Source organism: Cricetulus griseus, chromosome 4 (genome assembly GCF_003668045.3).
Source record: "Cricetulus griseus strain 17A/GY chromosome 4, alternate assembly CriGri-PICRH-1.0, whole genome shotgun sequence".
NCBI classification, from domain to species: Eukaryota; Metazoa; Chordata; class Mammalia; order Rodentia; family Cricetidae; genus Cricetulus; species Cricetulus griseus.
Genome location: NC_048597.1, coordinates 5,967,321 through 5,983,242, shown reverse-complemented (window position 1 = coordinate 5,983,242; position 15,922 = coordinate 5,967,321). Strand labels below are relative to the sequence as shown.

Below are 15,922 nucleotides of genomic sequence, written 5' to 3'. Positions count from 1 at the left end.
TCCTTGAAGAGGGTGAAGAGTACACTTATCTGAGGTTATCGAAATAAGTTATTTAGAATGTACTTAGGGGTTATGCTGGTTTAGTAAAGTGGCAGTTGGAGGCCCATAGTCACTGGCTACATTTCCAGTGCCAGCCTGATTGCTCTGGTGTTGAGCGGGTCTTAAATCCAATCAGAGAGTTGTTGGTTGTCACCAATGTGTGTGCCACTACTGCACCCGTAGCATACAGTGCGAACACTCGTCATTGTTGTGATTTGTGACTGTCATAGCTAGGTAGGACTGTTGGTACTTTCTACCTTTGGAAGCTTGCATAGTGCATTCTGGCACCTAAAGTTTCAAAAACCTCTCAACATAGTACTAATAAACGATCAAAACAGGCTATGGAGGAATATTACGTATTCAAATCATCATACTGTATATTGTCTTCTTTTTGGGAACCTTTGGCTACAAAGCTGGTTTTCTAAGAGGAAGGTACGAGTTTGGGGAGATCTTTAGGTTAGTAGGACAAGGGTTCGTGCAAAGTACGAACGAAGACCAGGAGGAGCACACATGAACAGTGTCATTGTAGCACACGACAGACCCGTGTGTCTTTGTGTTTGTGGTACTCAGCCTGTGGTTAACTACCCCTATGCAGGGGACTTTGCACTGAGTCCTTGTGTTTGCAGTACTCAGCCTGTGGTTAGCTACCCTATGCAGGGGACTTTGCACTGAGTCCTTGTGTTCGCAGTACTCCTCCTGTGGTTAGCTACCCTATGCAGGGGACTTTGCACTGAGTCCTTGTGTTCGCAGTACTCCTCCTGAGGTTAGCTACCCTATGCAGGGGACTTTGCACTGAGTCCTTGAAGGTACTTGCAGCTAATTTTTGTTCAGGACTTATGTGTTAGAACAGTTAATGCATGTTTGGTTTTCTTTTTTTCTTTTCTTTTTTTTTTTTTTAAAGATTTTATTTATTATGTATACAACATTCTGCTTCCATGTATATCTGCACACCAGAAGAGGGCACCAGATCTCATAACAGATGGTTGTGAGCCACCATGTGGTTGCTGGGAATTGAACTCAAGACCTCTGGAAGAGCAGCCGGTGCTCTTAACCTCTGAGCCATCTCTCCAGCCCGCATGTTTGGTTTTCTTTTGGATTCTCCCAAATGAGACTACAGTGTAGGGAAAGGATCCATTGAACAATGATGCCCCATTTTTTCTTTTTCCCCTAAACTGTGTGCAGTTCTTTCTTTGATATTTAATTTGTTTCCTCTTTTTTCCACTCTGTGATTTTCCATCTTGTCAAAATTTCTGTTCTTTTTGAGGCATTTCTGGGCTCACTGCTTGCTCAGTGTCTTACATTTCTATAGCTTGCTCTGCTACCAAGGGAATCCTTGCATTGCCAGTCTTGGCCTGGGTCTTCCCCCTGGTTCTTATCATATAAGCATTTTCACTAAACTGATTTCAGGAAAACAAATAATCCTTGAGTGTGTAGGAGAAGTTAAAAGTGCAGATGTCCATCACATTTCCACAAAGAGCCGATCTTTACCGTATTCCTAGTTCCGCTCTCAGCTCAGTGGGAGCGGTGATTTAAATGTGGATGCTGATACTAGCCAGCTCCTGTATGCTTTGTTTTGGAGAGGAGTAAAACTGGCTTGTCATCGAGTCCTCATCAGTGGGGTAGGTGGGCTGGGGACATAGCCCAGTGTTGGTTATGGAGGTGCAGGGTCTTTGGGGGGAAGTGTAGTGAGGGCACATAGGATCAAATCTTGGGGGGGGGGCGGGTGCAGCACTGAAAGCTGTAGTAAAGGGAAGGCACTGCAGATGAAGACTGAGCAGCGAGAGCAGGAAATGCTGGCTGTAGCCAGGAGTGCTTCAAGGAGAAATGAGTGAGCCACCACTTGAGTATTTGAGGCAAGAATAGAGGAGGAAAGTGGTGATTGGACTTGACCTGTGAGCTTCTCAGTGACCTTTACCATGTGAGTGCTTGGGACCAGTGTCTGCCTGGGGGCTAGAAGAGGGCTTGACTATGAGGAGAGGGCGTGACAGTCAGCTGAGATGCCTCAGCATGGTAGAATAGAGAGGGAAGGTCCGTGATACAAGAGAATTCCAAGAATTAAGAAGACACACCATAGAAAGTGATGGCATCCAGGCTCAGCCTCCAGCAAACACACTTAACTAGAAAATCATTCCTTAGCCAACAACCCCAGCACTCGGAGGCAGAGGCAGGAAGATTGCTGTAAGGTCGAGGCCAGCCTGGCCTATATTGTGAGTTCTGGGCCATCCGAAGCGACACAAGAGACCCTGTCTCAACAGACAGACAGAATGTTCTCACTTGATGAGGCGAGGGTAGTCTTTGCAGTTGGGTTGTTTTACTTTTATTGGCTTTTATTTGCTTTATCCAGCACGATACCCTGGATGGTGCTGCCCTAGGCAGGTATTCTGTCTCAGCTCTGCCCTGGGACTACAGCAATAAATGAGCTGTGAATTGTGACAGAGGCTTGCAACACCAGCTTCTGGAGGCTAACACGGGATTGTCAATTCAAGGCCAGGCTGGAAGAACTCTGCTATAAGAAGAGTTTAACATTTGGAGATTTACATACTGCTTTTCCAGTTGGTAGGATTTTTTTTTAAATATGTTAACTAGTTTTGTGTAGTCTTTTTAGTAACGATTTTGACATTATTTAAGATTTTCTTTCTCAGAATCACTTCCAAGGTTTCTTTCCTTTTTTTTATTATTATTTTTTTAGTAGTACAAATTAGAAACAAGCTTGCTTCTCATGTCAATCTCTTCTCCCGCTCCCTCCTCTCCCCTCCTTTTTTAGAGATGAAATTTGTAGTTCTAGAGATGAGTTTTGGAAGTTTGCCATTGTCGACCTTTTGAAAGTCTTGAAAAACTTAGTGTGTTGTTTTAGAACAGTTAGTGCAATTTATACAACCAGCAAGTCTCTGGCAACTGATCAGCAAGATGCGTGTTGATGTCTGTCACATCAAATGAATGTGTCAGCTGAGATGCCTGGTAAAGGGTTGATGCTGGGTGTGGCCTACAAACCAATCCTCTAGATGTCTGTAAATGATAAACTTAGACCCAGTTGGAAGTTCCTCCCTTTGTTGTACTTTGAATGCCTATAAGCATTATTAGTATTGTTATTCCAAATGAAGAGCTGCACTTGTAGCTCAGTAATAAAACTAGGGTTAGCATGTCCAAGGTGTTGGATTGTCATCCACTCTCCCCCGCACTGCCTGTAGGGGGTTGAGTGGAGTTTTTCCTCATTGTAGAAGTAATGAAGAATGCAAGAAGAATTGAATGTGAAAATTACTGTCCTGTCACCTAGGGACAATAAAGGTGTCACATTTTTTGAGAAAGGATCTTGGTATTCCAGGCTCATCTGGAACATACTGTCACCAGAGCTGGCATCTGACTGCGGATCCTGCTCATGCTTCTTGAGGGCTGAGAGAGCCCCCTTTAATCCATACAGCAGTCATGGTCACTATTAGACAAAGGGGATCCAAGGGGAGGGTGGTAGTTTAGTGAAGACAGTGTGTGTGTGAGAGTAGGCGTTTGCATAGCCCAGAACCACTTCAGAGCTGAACAGGTGTTCTGGCAACTATAATCCCAGCACATGGAGGGAGAGGTGGAATCTCTAGGGCAAGCTGGCCCCTACTGCAGCCAGTGACCCTGCCTCAGGACAGTGGATGGTGACTCTCGAAGACACTCAAAGTCCACTTTTTGCCTCTACACACTTTCTACACAGCATACACATAAAAAGGAAAAAAAAAAAGGATACAAGCAAGATAGAAAGGTATAAGTCCATCACATTGCAGTAGGGAGAAAGTGGTCTACCTGATGTAGTTGAGAAAAAAGCAAGACATTCATAAGAAACTAAATCCATCAGAGCATGGTGCGTCTGAAAGCCCCTGAGTACCTGTGCACAGCGGCCTGCTAGAGGCCTGGAAGATCTGGGGCAGTCAGGTTTCCACAAGCTCCTGCTCAAACTGACTCTTCTTGTGTGTGGGCTTCTGGGTTTACTCCCTGGCACCACACACACACACACACACACACACACACACACACACACACACACACACACACACACACACACAAGTGAACAGGCAAACCAAAACCCCAGATCACCCAGACCCTTTGTGGAGCAAGCCCATCCCAAGGTCAGGTAAATGGGAGAGGAATAAGGGACAGGGGAGGAAGTGCCAAGGAAAATGAGGGGTGGAGGGGGTTCCAAAAAGTGGGACTCAGTACAAACACAGAAGGGTTTGAGCCGGTCATCCTGCACCAGGTTATTATTAGAAAACATGGTACAGCTGAGGGTGCTCCACCCCAGCGGGCGGCCACTGGATGCTGTGGACATCATACAGGCCTTCAGACAGCAACCTAAACTGGGATTTAAGCATCCCAGAAGAGACGTGGCAGGACTCAGCAAACAAACCTTTATTCTAGAAACAAAGGCGAAGCCAGAAGAACTTCAGAGATACTATTCTAAAGAGAAATGAAAACCTTTTTTTAAAATTAGAAGAAAATGAACCAGTAGATATAAAAAATGAACTGACAGATATTGAAATTTTGTAAAAATTGGGTAGGAATTCATGAAGAATATCCCACCAGGGAACAAAGCAAACTGTGGGGCCATTATTTTGAAATAGAAGGTTTGAAAGAGTATGTATGATGGTACTGACCTGAAAAGACCAACCCTAAGGTAAATTCTACTTTAAATAGTATTTGAGCATGCAGAAAAAGAAGTCACATGGTTTGTAAGGAAAAACAGATCAGTTTCAGACATCAACAGCAGTGCATTGATGAAAAGAAGAATGACGTGTTCAGGGTTCTCAGGGGCAGAATGAACCAAGGGTGATTTTTCAGGTGGAGCTCGTAAGGTCTCAGGGAGTATGCCAGGCTTCAGTCTATTCTTGTTGTCTCTCCGTCTGTTCACTTACCCATCCATCCATCCATCCATTCATCCATCCATCCATCCATCCATCCAATTCGTCTACCTACCCTCCCTTCTCTTTTTTCTCTCCACGGAAAGAGCTAAAACAACAATTGATCCCAGCAACCATGGCAACCCCAGATTGTGAACATGGCATTTCCTGCTATAGGAAACTAGAATTTCTTGGGAAAAAGAAAATATCTGAGTTCAAGGCCAGCCTGTTCCACAAGAGCTAGTTCCAGGACAGTCAGGGCTGTTACACAGAGAAGCCCTGTCTGGAAACCCCCACCCCCTCCCCCCAAAAAAGAAAGAAAAGTAAAGTATTTGATTCTAGACGTGAAGTGTGAAATACCTGTGATGAACTTGGAAGGTGTGTTCTTGGATGATGGTCAGTTAGGAAGCTGTCAGACAGAAGTAACAGCCAACATGGAGACACTTCATTGCCCAGGGGGGACCCTTTGATCTTCAGTACAGTTAGGTAGTGATAGACACTGAGTTAATGTGTTTGTAAAGCAGCGTCTCTTGTGCTCGGGCTGGGCTTGATTGCCTGGGTTACAGGCATGCGCCACCACTCCTGCCTGCAGTTTACAAGAATACCTTACCTTGGGGAAATCATGACACTGTTAAAAGTAGAGACAAGTATGAAAGGCAAGAACATTTGTTCAGTTCCAGTATTCTTCTTTCATTGGTTAGGACATATTTATAAAGAGACACTTCTCTCAGGAACTGTTTGGTCACTGTTCGTTATAGTGTATATTGGAGAGGCGGGTAGATGGCTGACTTGTTACTCGTCTTCATTTTTTCTTCTTTTTAAATTTTTTGGTAAATTTTGTTTTTTTTTTAAGAACTTGCAAATAAATAAAAACATCATACAAAAATTAATCAGACGCAAAGTCTATACAGTCTATTTGTTGCCTTTAAATGTACTGTTTGTATGTACAGAATGGTCTTCTGTAACCCAGGCTAGCCTCAAACTCTCTATGTAGCTGAGGGTGACCTTCAGTTTAAAGCTTTCTGGATCAGAGGTCACAGTTCTCCGGAGTTCTGGGATTATAAACGTGTGCTCCCACCATGGTTTATGTGGTGCTTGGGGGTTGACCCCACAGCTCCTGCAAACTAGAAACTTTCTGCCAACTGAGCTACCTCTCTAACCCCAATGCTTTTCTTACTGACCCTCATCCCGATGAGTCCATCTTCAAGCTGAGCATACAGTCCGTTTCGTTGTTGTTCCCTAAAAGAATAGTGTAGGTTTAGAGGATACTGTCAAGACTAACAGTGGGTCCCATGAGTAAGAGAACTTGTGATTCTTGACATCAGTTTTCCAGTTCTCCACCTGTTTAACCTGAGGGTGTGTGTGTTTAAACTTAAAGAATTGTCTTTGCGCAGTGCTGAGTGTTGAAGCCAGAGTTGTATGTGTAAGCCAAGCAAGCACTGTACAGCAAGCTGCTCTCTCAGCCCTGTAACTGTGTTTTGTGGGGATAGATTGCATCTGGAACAAGTTATTCTTCCTCCAGCATTACTGGGTTAAATGTTGCTGGGTGTCGCCATGGGACTGGCTGAGTTGTGCTGGGCTTTTTTTTTTTTTTTTTCTTGTAGGTGTAGGAGGAATTGCTAGCATGCCTCCCCTCTCGGCTGTTGCCCCAGTGCCAATGGGTTCCATCCCAGGGGCTGGAATGTCTCCACCCTTAGTATCTTGTGTCCCTCCAGCAGCAGTGCCTCCCCTGGCCAACGGGACACCACCCGTCATCCAGCCTCTGCCCGCATTTGCTCATCCTGGTATGTGCCCTCAGCGGACCCTAACCTCTACTTCATTTGCTGTTCCTCCTTGTTAAACATCTTGTTATTTTCTAGTTCTATCTAAATGACATTTTGCTATAGAGAAAGGGATTGTAATTCTACTATTTTGATTGCCATGTCCTGCCAGCATATGACATGGCACATGCTAAGAGTAGAAGGAAGGAAAGAAGTGTCATTGCTGAACTTGGGTACCTCTGTAGACAAAGAGGGGCCCAACAGTTAAAGCCAAGAGCACAGTTTCCCACCAAGGGCCTGGTAAGGGCAACAGAGACCGAGCATTATCTGAGCATTTTGTGTTTTCATGTACCGGTTACTTCTATTCCCTAACTTTTGTGAATAGCTAACACACAAGGCCTCTGAATAGAACACCACGGTGAGGAAAAGTGAACACTGCGGATTTTTGAGCAAGTAGAATGAACAGGGCAGAATAGGGACAAAGTCAATTAAAATACCAAATATATTAAGCTCACAATATTAGATGCTTGCTTAATCGTAGGAAAGGATGTAGTTATTTTTGTTCTTGCTTTAATTTCATTTTGAGTCTTTATTCAAAGTCTCTTTGTACAATTAAAAGAAAGCATCAGCTGCAGCTATAGATGACCTTGGTCTAACAAAGCATAATGAATTTGTAGCACATTTGGAGTCTTTTATAAGGCTGTTGGGTGTATCTGAGGAAATTCAGTAGCATAAACAGCATAAGGTTTACCATTGCTGCACCTGAGGCGACCTGCACTTAACATAGGTGTGTGCGAGAAAGAATGTTCTGAGCTTCTGTTAGTTTAGCCCTGTGTGGTCCTACGTGTGACAGCTGCTGGTGTAGATCACGCCGCTGTTGCAGTGGAGTAGGGAATCCACACACTCTGTCTTGTTCTCTTGTGCTCTGGCAAGGGTTAGAAGGCGCTAGGCAAGGTTGAGGGGTGGAGGGTATGTTTAGGGTCTCATCAGGTCACACGAGAATCTCACACAAACCTGCCCCTCCCTGGCATCAGTTATCTGGCCAAGACTAGACAGCCTGTGACTTCTTGGCTGCTACTTTAATGGTAATAAAATGCCGTCTTATGTATATTTGAGCTATTACTTCACTGACTTGGAACAGTACCTATACAATGCAACACTAAGTGTTTAGTGGAGAGCAAAGTTCTTTGGATGTCAGCATGACACCTCAGTCTGGGGCTCTCAGCAGGACAAGTAAATCCAGGCATGAGACAGAGTAAAGGATGAGCAGCTGGGACTCCACGCTGGAGAAAAGGGGGGCTTGTCGCTACTTTAGATGTTTTAGATAAGGAAAGTTTCTTATTTTCATAAACTTAAAATTACTCAATATTTTATTTTTACAGCAGCCACATTGCCAAAGAGTTCTTCCTTCAGCAGATCTGGTCCAGGGTCACAATTAAACACTAAGTTACAGAAGGCACAATCATTTGATGTAGCCAGGTAAGACTGCTTGTTTTTAGTGGAAAAGTTAGTTAAGGCATTATTTAATTCCCTTTAAATGAATTTTGTTGCTCTTAATTTTATGAAGATTTATGTTATGGGTGTGATGTTTTGCCTGCATGTGTGTATATGTATGTGTGTATGTGCACCACAAGCCTGGTGCCCATAGAGGTCAGTAGAGTGTGTTGGATCCTCTGGAACTGTAGTTGGTTCTGAACCATCCTGGGTACTGGAAATGGAATCGGCACCCTCTACAACAAGAGCAGCGAGTGCTTCAAACCACTGAGCCCCCTCTCCAGAGCCCAGAGCTCACCCAGCATAGTCGGGGAACCGTGTTCATCACAAGCACTGGAAAAGAAATAGAACTGGATGGACTAGAACAGACCCTGGGGAGCTAGGAAATCAATTAATGATCTGTGTTCATCATCTAAAAGTTGATTCATTTTTTAGGAGATTTGAACCAAAGTTGGACTTCCTGTTCATACTGTCATAGTCTCCCAGTCTGTGTGACTTAGTAGTAGAATAGTGGTAAACAGCAATATTAATATAATTAGATGAGTTATTCAGACTAGTATTCATGATAATTATCTATGTGGCTCAGTTTTGAGAGAATCTGCAGCCTCACTGCTTATGTGTTGCCAACCATGGTTTTAATTACTGTTTCCTTTATCACCCTTTATCCCCCTAAGGCTGAGATTTAAGTTCATTTTCATATTAAAGTTCCTCCCTATCTCAGGCTGAAGTTTGATGTGTTTTAACTTTTACATGATTTTAAAGTCTGTCTTAAAATTGCTTTATAACGTTCAGATGAGTATTATTGATGGCTGGCAGATATTAATGCTTTTAGATAGTTGGGCTTTCCACGTGGGTAGTGATCTTTTCAACAATGTGAAGCTGTAACCTTTTTGCAATGGAGCTACCTTTTAGGTAACAGGCTTCTTGAATTTTTAGTCTGCCTAGACTCTCAGGACTGTGGTAGACAGCTTGATAAGTATGATCTGGGCGAGCATCTGTGTGCAGCACCCTTTATCTCTGCAGTGCAGGAGCAAGATAGCTACCTCTAGTAAATAGGCAGGAGCTGGCATCAGGAACCCTTTAGACAAAATGAGAGAAGTGTCTTGGAAGTACTCACTGCAGAACCCACTGTGGTAAGTGTTTTCCTTAAGAAACTTAGAGAAATTAGAGGTGGTGCATTTGTTACTTCTCAGTGTTGACAGCTGACTCCTGAGACCTTCGCATAAGAAGTGTAAGTCCATGGACACCACATGTTAATGAGTAGTAACTAAGACTTGAGTGTGTGGTTAAAATCTCTGTAAGCATGAAGGAGACTACATATGAAGCCTTACTTGTCATCTGTCCTTCACGTGGAATGCCACCCTTTCTGTCTCCATTGCGTTTAAATGATTTAGCTTAGACATTGGACTCTTATAAACTGTGTGTGTCAGTGTGATACTTGTGTGGGCCATAGCATCTGCGGAAGGAATTGCCAGGAGTGTCTTGCCCAGGCTCACTGTTAGCAGGGTTTCTTCAGGTCAGTGTTGTTGTCTGTTGGCGAGGAGACGTAAGTGTTGTATTACAGTCAAGAAAGTGGAGCTTTGTCCATGACTGTTCCACTGATTGGCCAGGACCCTGGACATATCCTGTTTCCTCTCTGGGAGGGTTTCCATTCGTTAGGAATGGAAACCTCCCAGCAGGAAATAATTCCCTTCATTAAGAAGTGGGCCTAGGGATGGTAAGATGGCCCAAACCTGAGGACTTGGGTTCAATTCCCAGGACTCACAGGGTGGACAGAGAAAACCAACTCCTGCAGGTCCTCTGGCCTCCACACGCGTGCCATGGCATGTGACATCCTCTCTCTCACACATACACACACATGTACACGCACCTTGAATAGGTACATAAATGTAAAAACAAGTAAGAAACGAGTCCATATTCAGTTGTAGAAAGATTTTGCAGTGTACTTTCTAAAAGACAATTACCAGCATTGCTTTTTAACTAAAGGAGAAATTCCTGAATCCTTAGGAAAACCTGGGCAAAATATAATGCCTCAGTTCCTAGTATATGTTACTGGAATATTCAGATCATTAAATTATATGTAGAACATGAAATAGTCACTTGATCTGTTGTTTTTCTTTATATCTAAAAAAACCAAATTAATTTAGTTAGTTCTTTAAAGATTTCTGGGTGTGTGTGTGTGTGTGTGTGTGTGTGTGTGTGTGTGTGTGTGTGTGTCATATGTGTGCAGATGCTCACAAGAGGCCAGAAGGGAATGTTGGAGCCTCTGAGCTGCCTCACAGGCGTGTGAACTGCATGACATGGGTGCTGGGAACTGAACCTGGGCAAGCTCTCTTAACTGCTGAGCCGTCTCTCCGGCCCTAGCTAACATCTTGAAAGATGTTCGTAACTTAAGAAATGTGGAAGCACTGTGAGTATGGCCAAGTGGTAGAACCTTTGCCTGCTATAGGGGCCCTAGGTTTAACCCCAACACCACCAGGAGGAAAAAAGAAACAATGCCAACCTGAGGTAGCTAGACAAATTCTTGAGCCTCAGCAAGCTATTTCTTACATTGTGTAACCCTCTCTCCTTCCTCTTTCCCCATAGTGCCCCTCCAGCAGCAGAATGGGCGGTGCCTCAGTCATCCAGACTGAAATACAGGCAGTTATTCAATAGCCATGACAAAACTATGAGCGGACACTTAACAGGTATTTACAAACAAAAATTTAATGACATGCAATCATTGGTTTAAATATGGGTTGTTTCTAGATACTAAGTCAAAAGTACTGTCCAAATGTTTCCACTTTCCTTATTTCTAAGCAGAGTTTTCATTGTCTCTGGTACCTTGTGCTTTCAACTACTGATAACTCCATCCACACTTAACTCTGGTCTTCCCCACCTCTGGCCCTCACCCTCTCGCCTGCTGGTAAAATGGACCATAGACCAGGAGCCCGTCCGTTTGCACACTAAAAGCCACTCAGTAGATCAGTGAGACACGAGTGGAGAAATAGGGCAGTAAGAAAAGCCTCTTCGGCTTCTGAAGAGCCAGCGCCTTTGGAGTTGGAGTTGCCTACTTGCCCCTGGGTCAGGCCGAGGCTGGACGCAGGGCAGAGGTGTAGGATGAAGGGACTCTCTTCCATCATGATTGGCTGGTGCTTATCACTTTGGATTTCATCTCTTCGTCTGTGAAAGGTTAAGAATTAATTTCTAGGATCTCAGTGGGTTTTCTAAAGTTATTGATTCTGTTATCCAGGCCAGAAGTATAGAGAAGCATTTCAGATGCCATCTCAAGACTTTATCATGAAGTTTTAAGAACTTACAACCACCAGTCGGAATGTCATAGAGAATCACACCTTTAGAAGGCAAATAGAGACCTCTGGGGAACAAGTGTGACAGGGAAGGAACATTGTCTAGAGTTGAGGCCTTGGAGGCAGATCTCTGATTTTTTTCTAGCGCAAGCTGGTTTACATAATGAGTTCCATGACAGCCAGGGCTACACAGAGAAACCTTGTCTCCATAAATTGAAAAGAAAAGAAAAGAAAAAGAAAAAGGAAGGAAAAAGAAAATTAATTCTGCTAGGTGGTGGTGCATGTCTTGAGAAGCAAAGGCAGGCAGAAGTTCAAGGTCAGCCTGGTCTACAGAATGAGTTTCAGGACAGCCAGGGCTACACAGAGAAACCCTGTCTTGAGCCCTTCCCCCCAATAAATAAAAAGAAAATGAAATCTAAGAAAATGTGGGAATTGTATGTGTTTGCATTAATGTATACTTTTCGCCAATATGTTATATATCAATAAATGTTAAAATATTGCCAATAATAGAGATGGCAACCGTCACCTGCTGGGTACTTTGCATGGGTCACAGATGTGCTCACAGGGCCTTGGAAATGAGCAAGCCTCTGGGTGAGGAGCTGCCTCCCTGCAACAGAGCCTCCTTCATTTTGGGAAATAACTGTGCTGGAACTCATGGTCTCAGCTCCTGGCTGTGAAAGAACATGTCCGCTTCTGTGTTTTATAATAAGAAGACATTTGGAAACTAAATAACGGAAATCTGAAGTTTATACATAAGTAATGAACCTTTACAGTGTCATTGCTGTGGCTTCCCATTTTTTGGTCCATGGGTATTCCTGTGACTACAACTTTGAGACATTGCTGGAACTATGACTTATTTGCCTACCATTTTATCTAATGGCTAAAGCTATTTTGTGCCAGAAATGAAGATAGTTGTCATTATCTTACTAACAGAAAACTGATTTTGAAGGAAAAGTTGAAATTCTGGAACTTCTGTGCTGACGGATGTGTAGGAAGGTATATGTGGTGATTTATGTTAGAAGGGTGCAGCTAAGGCCTCTTCTTCCTCTGAGAGTCTCTGACTCTCCCTCAGTGTGTGTGCTGAAACCAGCAGGGGGTAGCTGTGGCAGAAGCTGTTCAATTTATAGTTATTACACCTCTGTTTATAAATCAAATCCACATACAAAAAGAGGGGTAATCTGGCTAAGAGGACAGGCTATATATTTGAAGCTCCAGTCTTTCATGTACTCACTCCTCACTGGTCTCCCTGGGTTTTTCTGTTTCTTCCCTTTGGTCACAAAGTTCCTGGATAAGAACACATGCTGAGTGCAGCGTTGTGCTTGCTCGAGATTGCATAGAACCTGTATGCAGCCTCTGCAGTCTGTGCAGGGAATGTTTAATCGTTCATCGTCATGTCTTCTCTCTGGTTTCATGTAGGTCCCCAGGCAAGAACTATTCTTATGCAATCAAGTTTACCCCAGACTCAGCTGGCTTCGATATGGTAAGAAAGTACAGGCTCCTCGGTTTGTACGCAGTAGAAACTTACTTAGGGTGCCACTTCCTTGGGATTTTAGATTCACATCCTTACTTAGAGAGGATGGAATATGTGTGATTTTTAGTAGGCTGTGATAATTACCACTTTTACTACAAAGACAGGGATATTAGCACAGTGAGCCTCAAGAACTCAAGACAGCCTAACAACTCTTAACCCAAGGCTGGGTTCCTTTTCCCCCATGACCTCAAGCCAAGCCTCTTATTGTTTTACCTATAAATATTTAAATTTATTTCTTTAACTTTAACCGTAGTTCCAGTAATTCACCGAAGTATTCACATCAAATCACATCAAATTATGAGCTAGTCATCAGATGCCTTAAATCCGATAATGGTTTGTATACTTTTAACAAACCTGTGTGATATTTCATTGGTCAGTTTGAATTTCTTTTGAAGATTATTTTATTTTATGTATATGAGTGTTTTGCCTACACCTATGTCTCTGTAACCATGTGCATGCCAGGTGCCCTTGGAGGTCAGAATCTGAGGGCAGGGTTAGAGAAGGTTGGGAGCCCCACTCTGTGGTGCTGGGAACCAAACCTGGGTCCTCTGTGAGAGCAGCAAGTTCTCTTAACCATTGAGCCATCTCTTCAGCTCATTAATTGATATGTTTAAAAATCCTCTTTAATCTCTCTACTACCTCTTCTTGTTCTCCATTTGTTCCCCAAGTCTTCCTGAAATAGATGAGGTAACTTATGAGTAGTTTCCTAAAGCTTGACTTTGCTGTAACCCTCTGGTGGTGCTTGATTTGCTTTTCTGTATTTCCTGTGAAATGATAATTAGATCTAGAACGAGGCTTTTCAGTTTTAGAGCACTGTGACACTTGGGGCTGCATGGAGCATTGTAATATCTGTGGCCTCTACTCATTAGATAACCAGTGCTGGTAGCCAAGACCCCCAGCCTCATTCCTGACAGCCCAGGTGTCTCCAGATGTTAGCATGTGCCTGTTCCATCGCCACTGGTGTAAACCACTTACCTGGATCTACTGTGATTTTTTGGTCTTGGGGGAAAGACTACATTAGAGATGCGACTGTGTACTCTTCAGGAGGCAAATGTCCCTGTTGGTGCGCTCTCTCTCTCTCTCCCTCCCTCCCTCTGTCTCTCTCTGTCTGTCTCTCTCTCTCTCCCTCTCTCTGTTTCTCTCTCTCTCTCTCTCTCTCTCTGTCTCTCTCTCCCTCTGTCTCTCTCTCTCTGTGTCTCTCTCTGTCTCTCTCGCTCTCTCCCTCTGTCTCTCTCTCTGTGTCTCTGTCTCTCTCTGTTTCTCTCTCTCCCTCTGTCTGTCTGTCTTTCTCTCTCTCTCTCCTCTCTGTCTCTCTCTCTCTCTGCCTCTCTCTCTCTCTCTCTGTCTGTCTCTGTCTCTCTCTGTCTGTCTCTCTTTCTCGCTGTCTCTCTCTCTCTCTCTCTCTCTCTCTCTGTCTCTCTCTCTCTCTCTCTCTCTCTCTCTCTCTCTCTCCTCGGCAGGAATTGATATGGCCCCTCAAGAGGGGACCGAGTGCTAGCACACTACTGCTCCCCCCCCCCCTCTGCTGTACAGCAGTCTGCCTTTTACTTGGAATAGACTAACTAGTAAGTGAGTATTTCCTATCCAGCAAAACACATTGAGACCTCTTGAGGTCTCTGTGCAACCGGTATCCCAGGGCCTCTGAAACAGATGGAAGATGTAACATTTGTGGAGCTTCATTGACATTTATTAGGATGCTCTCATACTCCTAATCCTCTTCATTGATGACTTACTTCCTAAGACATTTAAGGTTTCTCTATTAGAATGTTAGTTACATTTTCCTTCTTTCACACTAAAAAGGCTTTCATTTTTGTGGCCCTTCCGTAGCCAGTTTATGGGAGAAACAGAGTTTTAACCGCCTTTTAGTCTGATTTACCTTGGAGTAGCTGAGAATGCAACATATGAAGAAGGTGGAAGGGTGTTAGATAAATCTTTCCGCCAAACGCCGCCTGAGCCCCACCGCCACGTGTGAGCTCTGCACCAGCCGCCCGCCTCAGTTAGGGCCAAATGAATACACAGAAACTTGTATTAGGTTCAAAGCTACTTGGCCAATGACTAGGATTCTCATCTGTTAGCTCAGTCTCAATTATCATAAACCTATATATTTTATAAGACTTATCTTATCAGACGCCTTATTGGTGTCCCTCCTTGCTGGTGGATCACATTGTGCCACTGGAGCAGGAGCAGAGGGGAAAAGAGGGATGCTTCCTGTTTCTCCTTCTTTAAATATGAGTCTCCTTGCTATGTCACTTCCTGCTGGAGCATCATTTCTCTACTATATTTCCCAGAATCCTCTTTGACTCCTAGTCAGTATTTATTTTATTAAATAAAACAGTATTTTATTTAACAGTCAATAAGATAAACATACACAGTACATTCCCCATCACAAGGGTGGGTTTGTGGCGTCCTTTAGAGGATGTACATGGTCTGAAGAGGGGGTAAGGAGGACAGAGAACAGGCCTGTGGGGCCCAGGAGGGGAAGAGGTGAGCAGCAGGAAATGTGGGCATCCAGGTGGTCCTGGCTCCTGACACCGCAGCAGGGGTCTGTAGCTGACATGATCGTCCTCCACAGAGGGCCACTGTTACCTGTGGAAATTACACTTAGTGGTAGTAGCCAGGAGACACCTGACTTCTGAAGCCATTTCAGAAAGAGGAAGATGGTTTCTCGATGGCTTGTCATTAGCAAAGGCAGACTCGTCACATGGCTTTGTGTTATTGACCTTCTTGTGAGTAATGCACACTCTCATGTCTCCGTTTGCTGTCTGAGAATATCAGCTAAGTGCTGTAATTATAGCTATTTGGGCAAGTAAGTCTATCATAAGCCTGATGGTGAATGGATTGCTAGAATGAAGAGGGAGGATTGTCCCCAACCCTAGAGGGGGACTGGAGGCTACAGAGGTCAATCCATAGATGAATGAATGGCCAGTTGGTGGAATC

General features: G+C 43.9%; 1 protein-coding gene across 5 annotated transcripts in view; it reads left to right on the top strand.

Annotated features, from left to right (window-relative positions):
- The window catches only part of Itsn1 (intersectin 1), a 174,619-nt gene that overhangs the window by 64,534 nt on the left and 94,163 nt on the right, over positions 1-15,922 (top strand). For 4 of the 5 annotated variants that reach the window (XM_027415599.2, XM_035444313.1, XM_027415606.2 and 1 more), the window contains exons 6-9: positions 6,518-6,697; positions 8,056-8,152; positions 10,754-10,854; positions 12,871-12,934. In XM_027415599.2, the coding sequence (XP_027271400.1) occupies positions 6,518-6,697; positions 8,056-8,152; positions 10,754-10,854; positions 12,871-12,934 (442 nt within the window). The remainder of the gene's footprint in view (positions 1-6,517; positions 6,698-8,055; positions 8,153-10,753; positions 10,855-12,870; positions 12,935-15,922) is intronic. The other variant, XM_035444311.1, reaches the window with a different exon arrangement.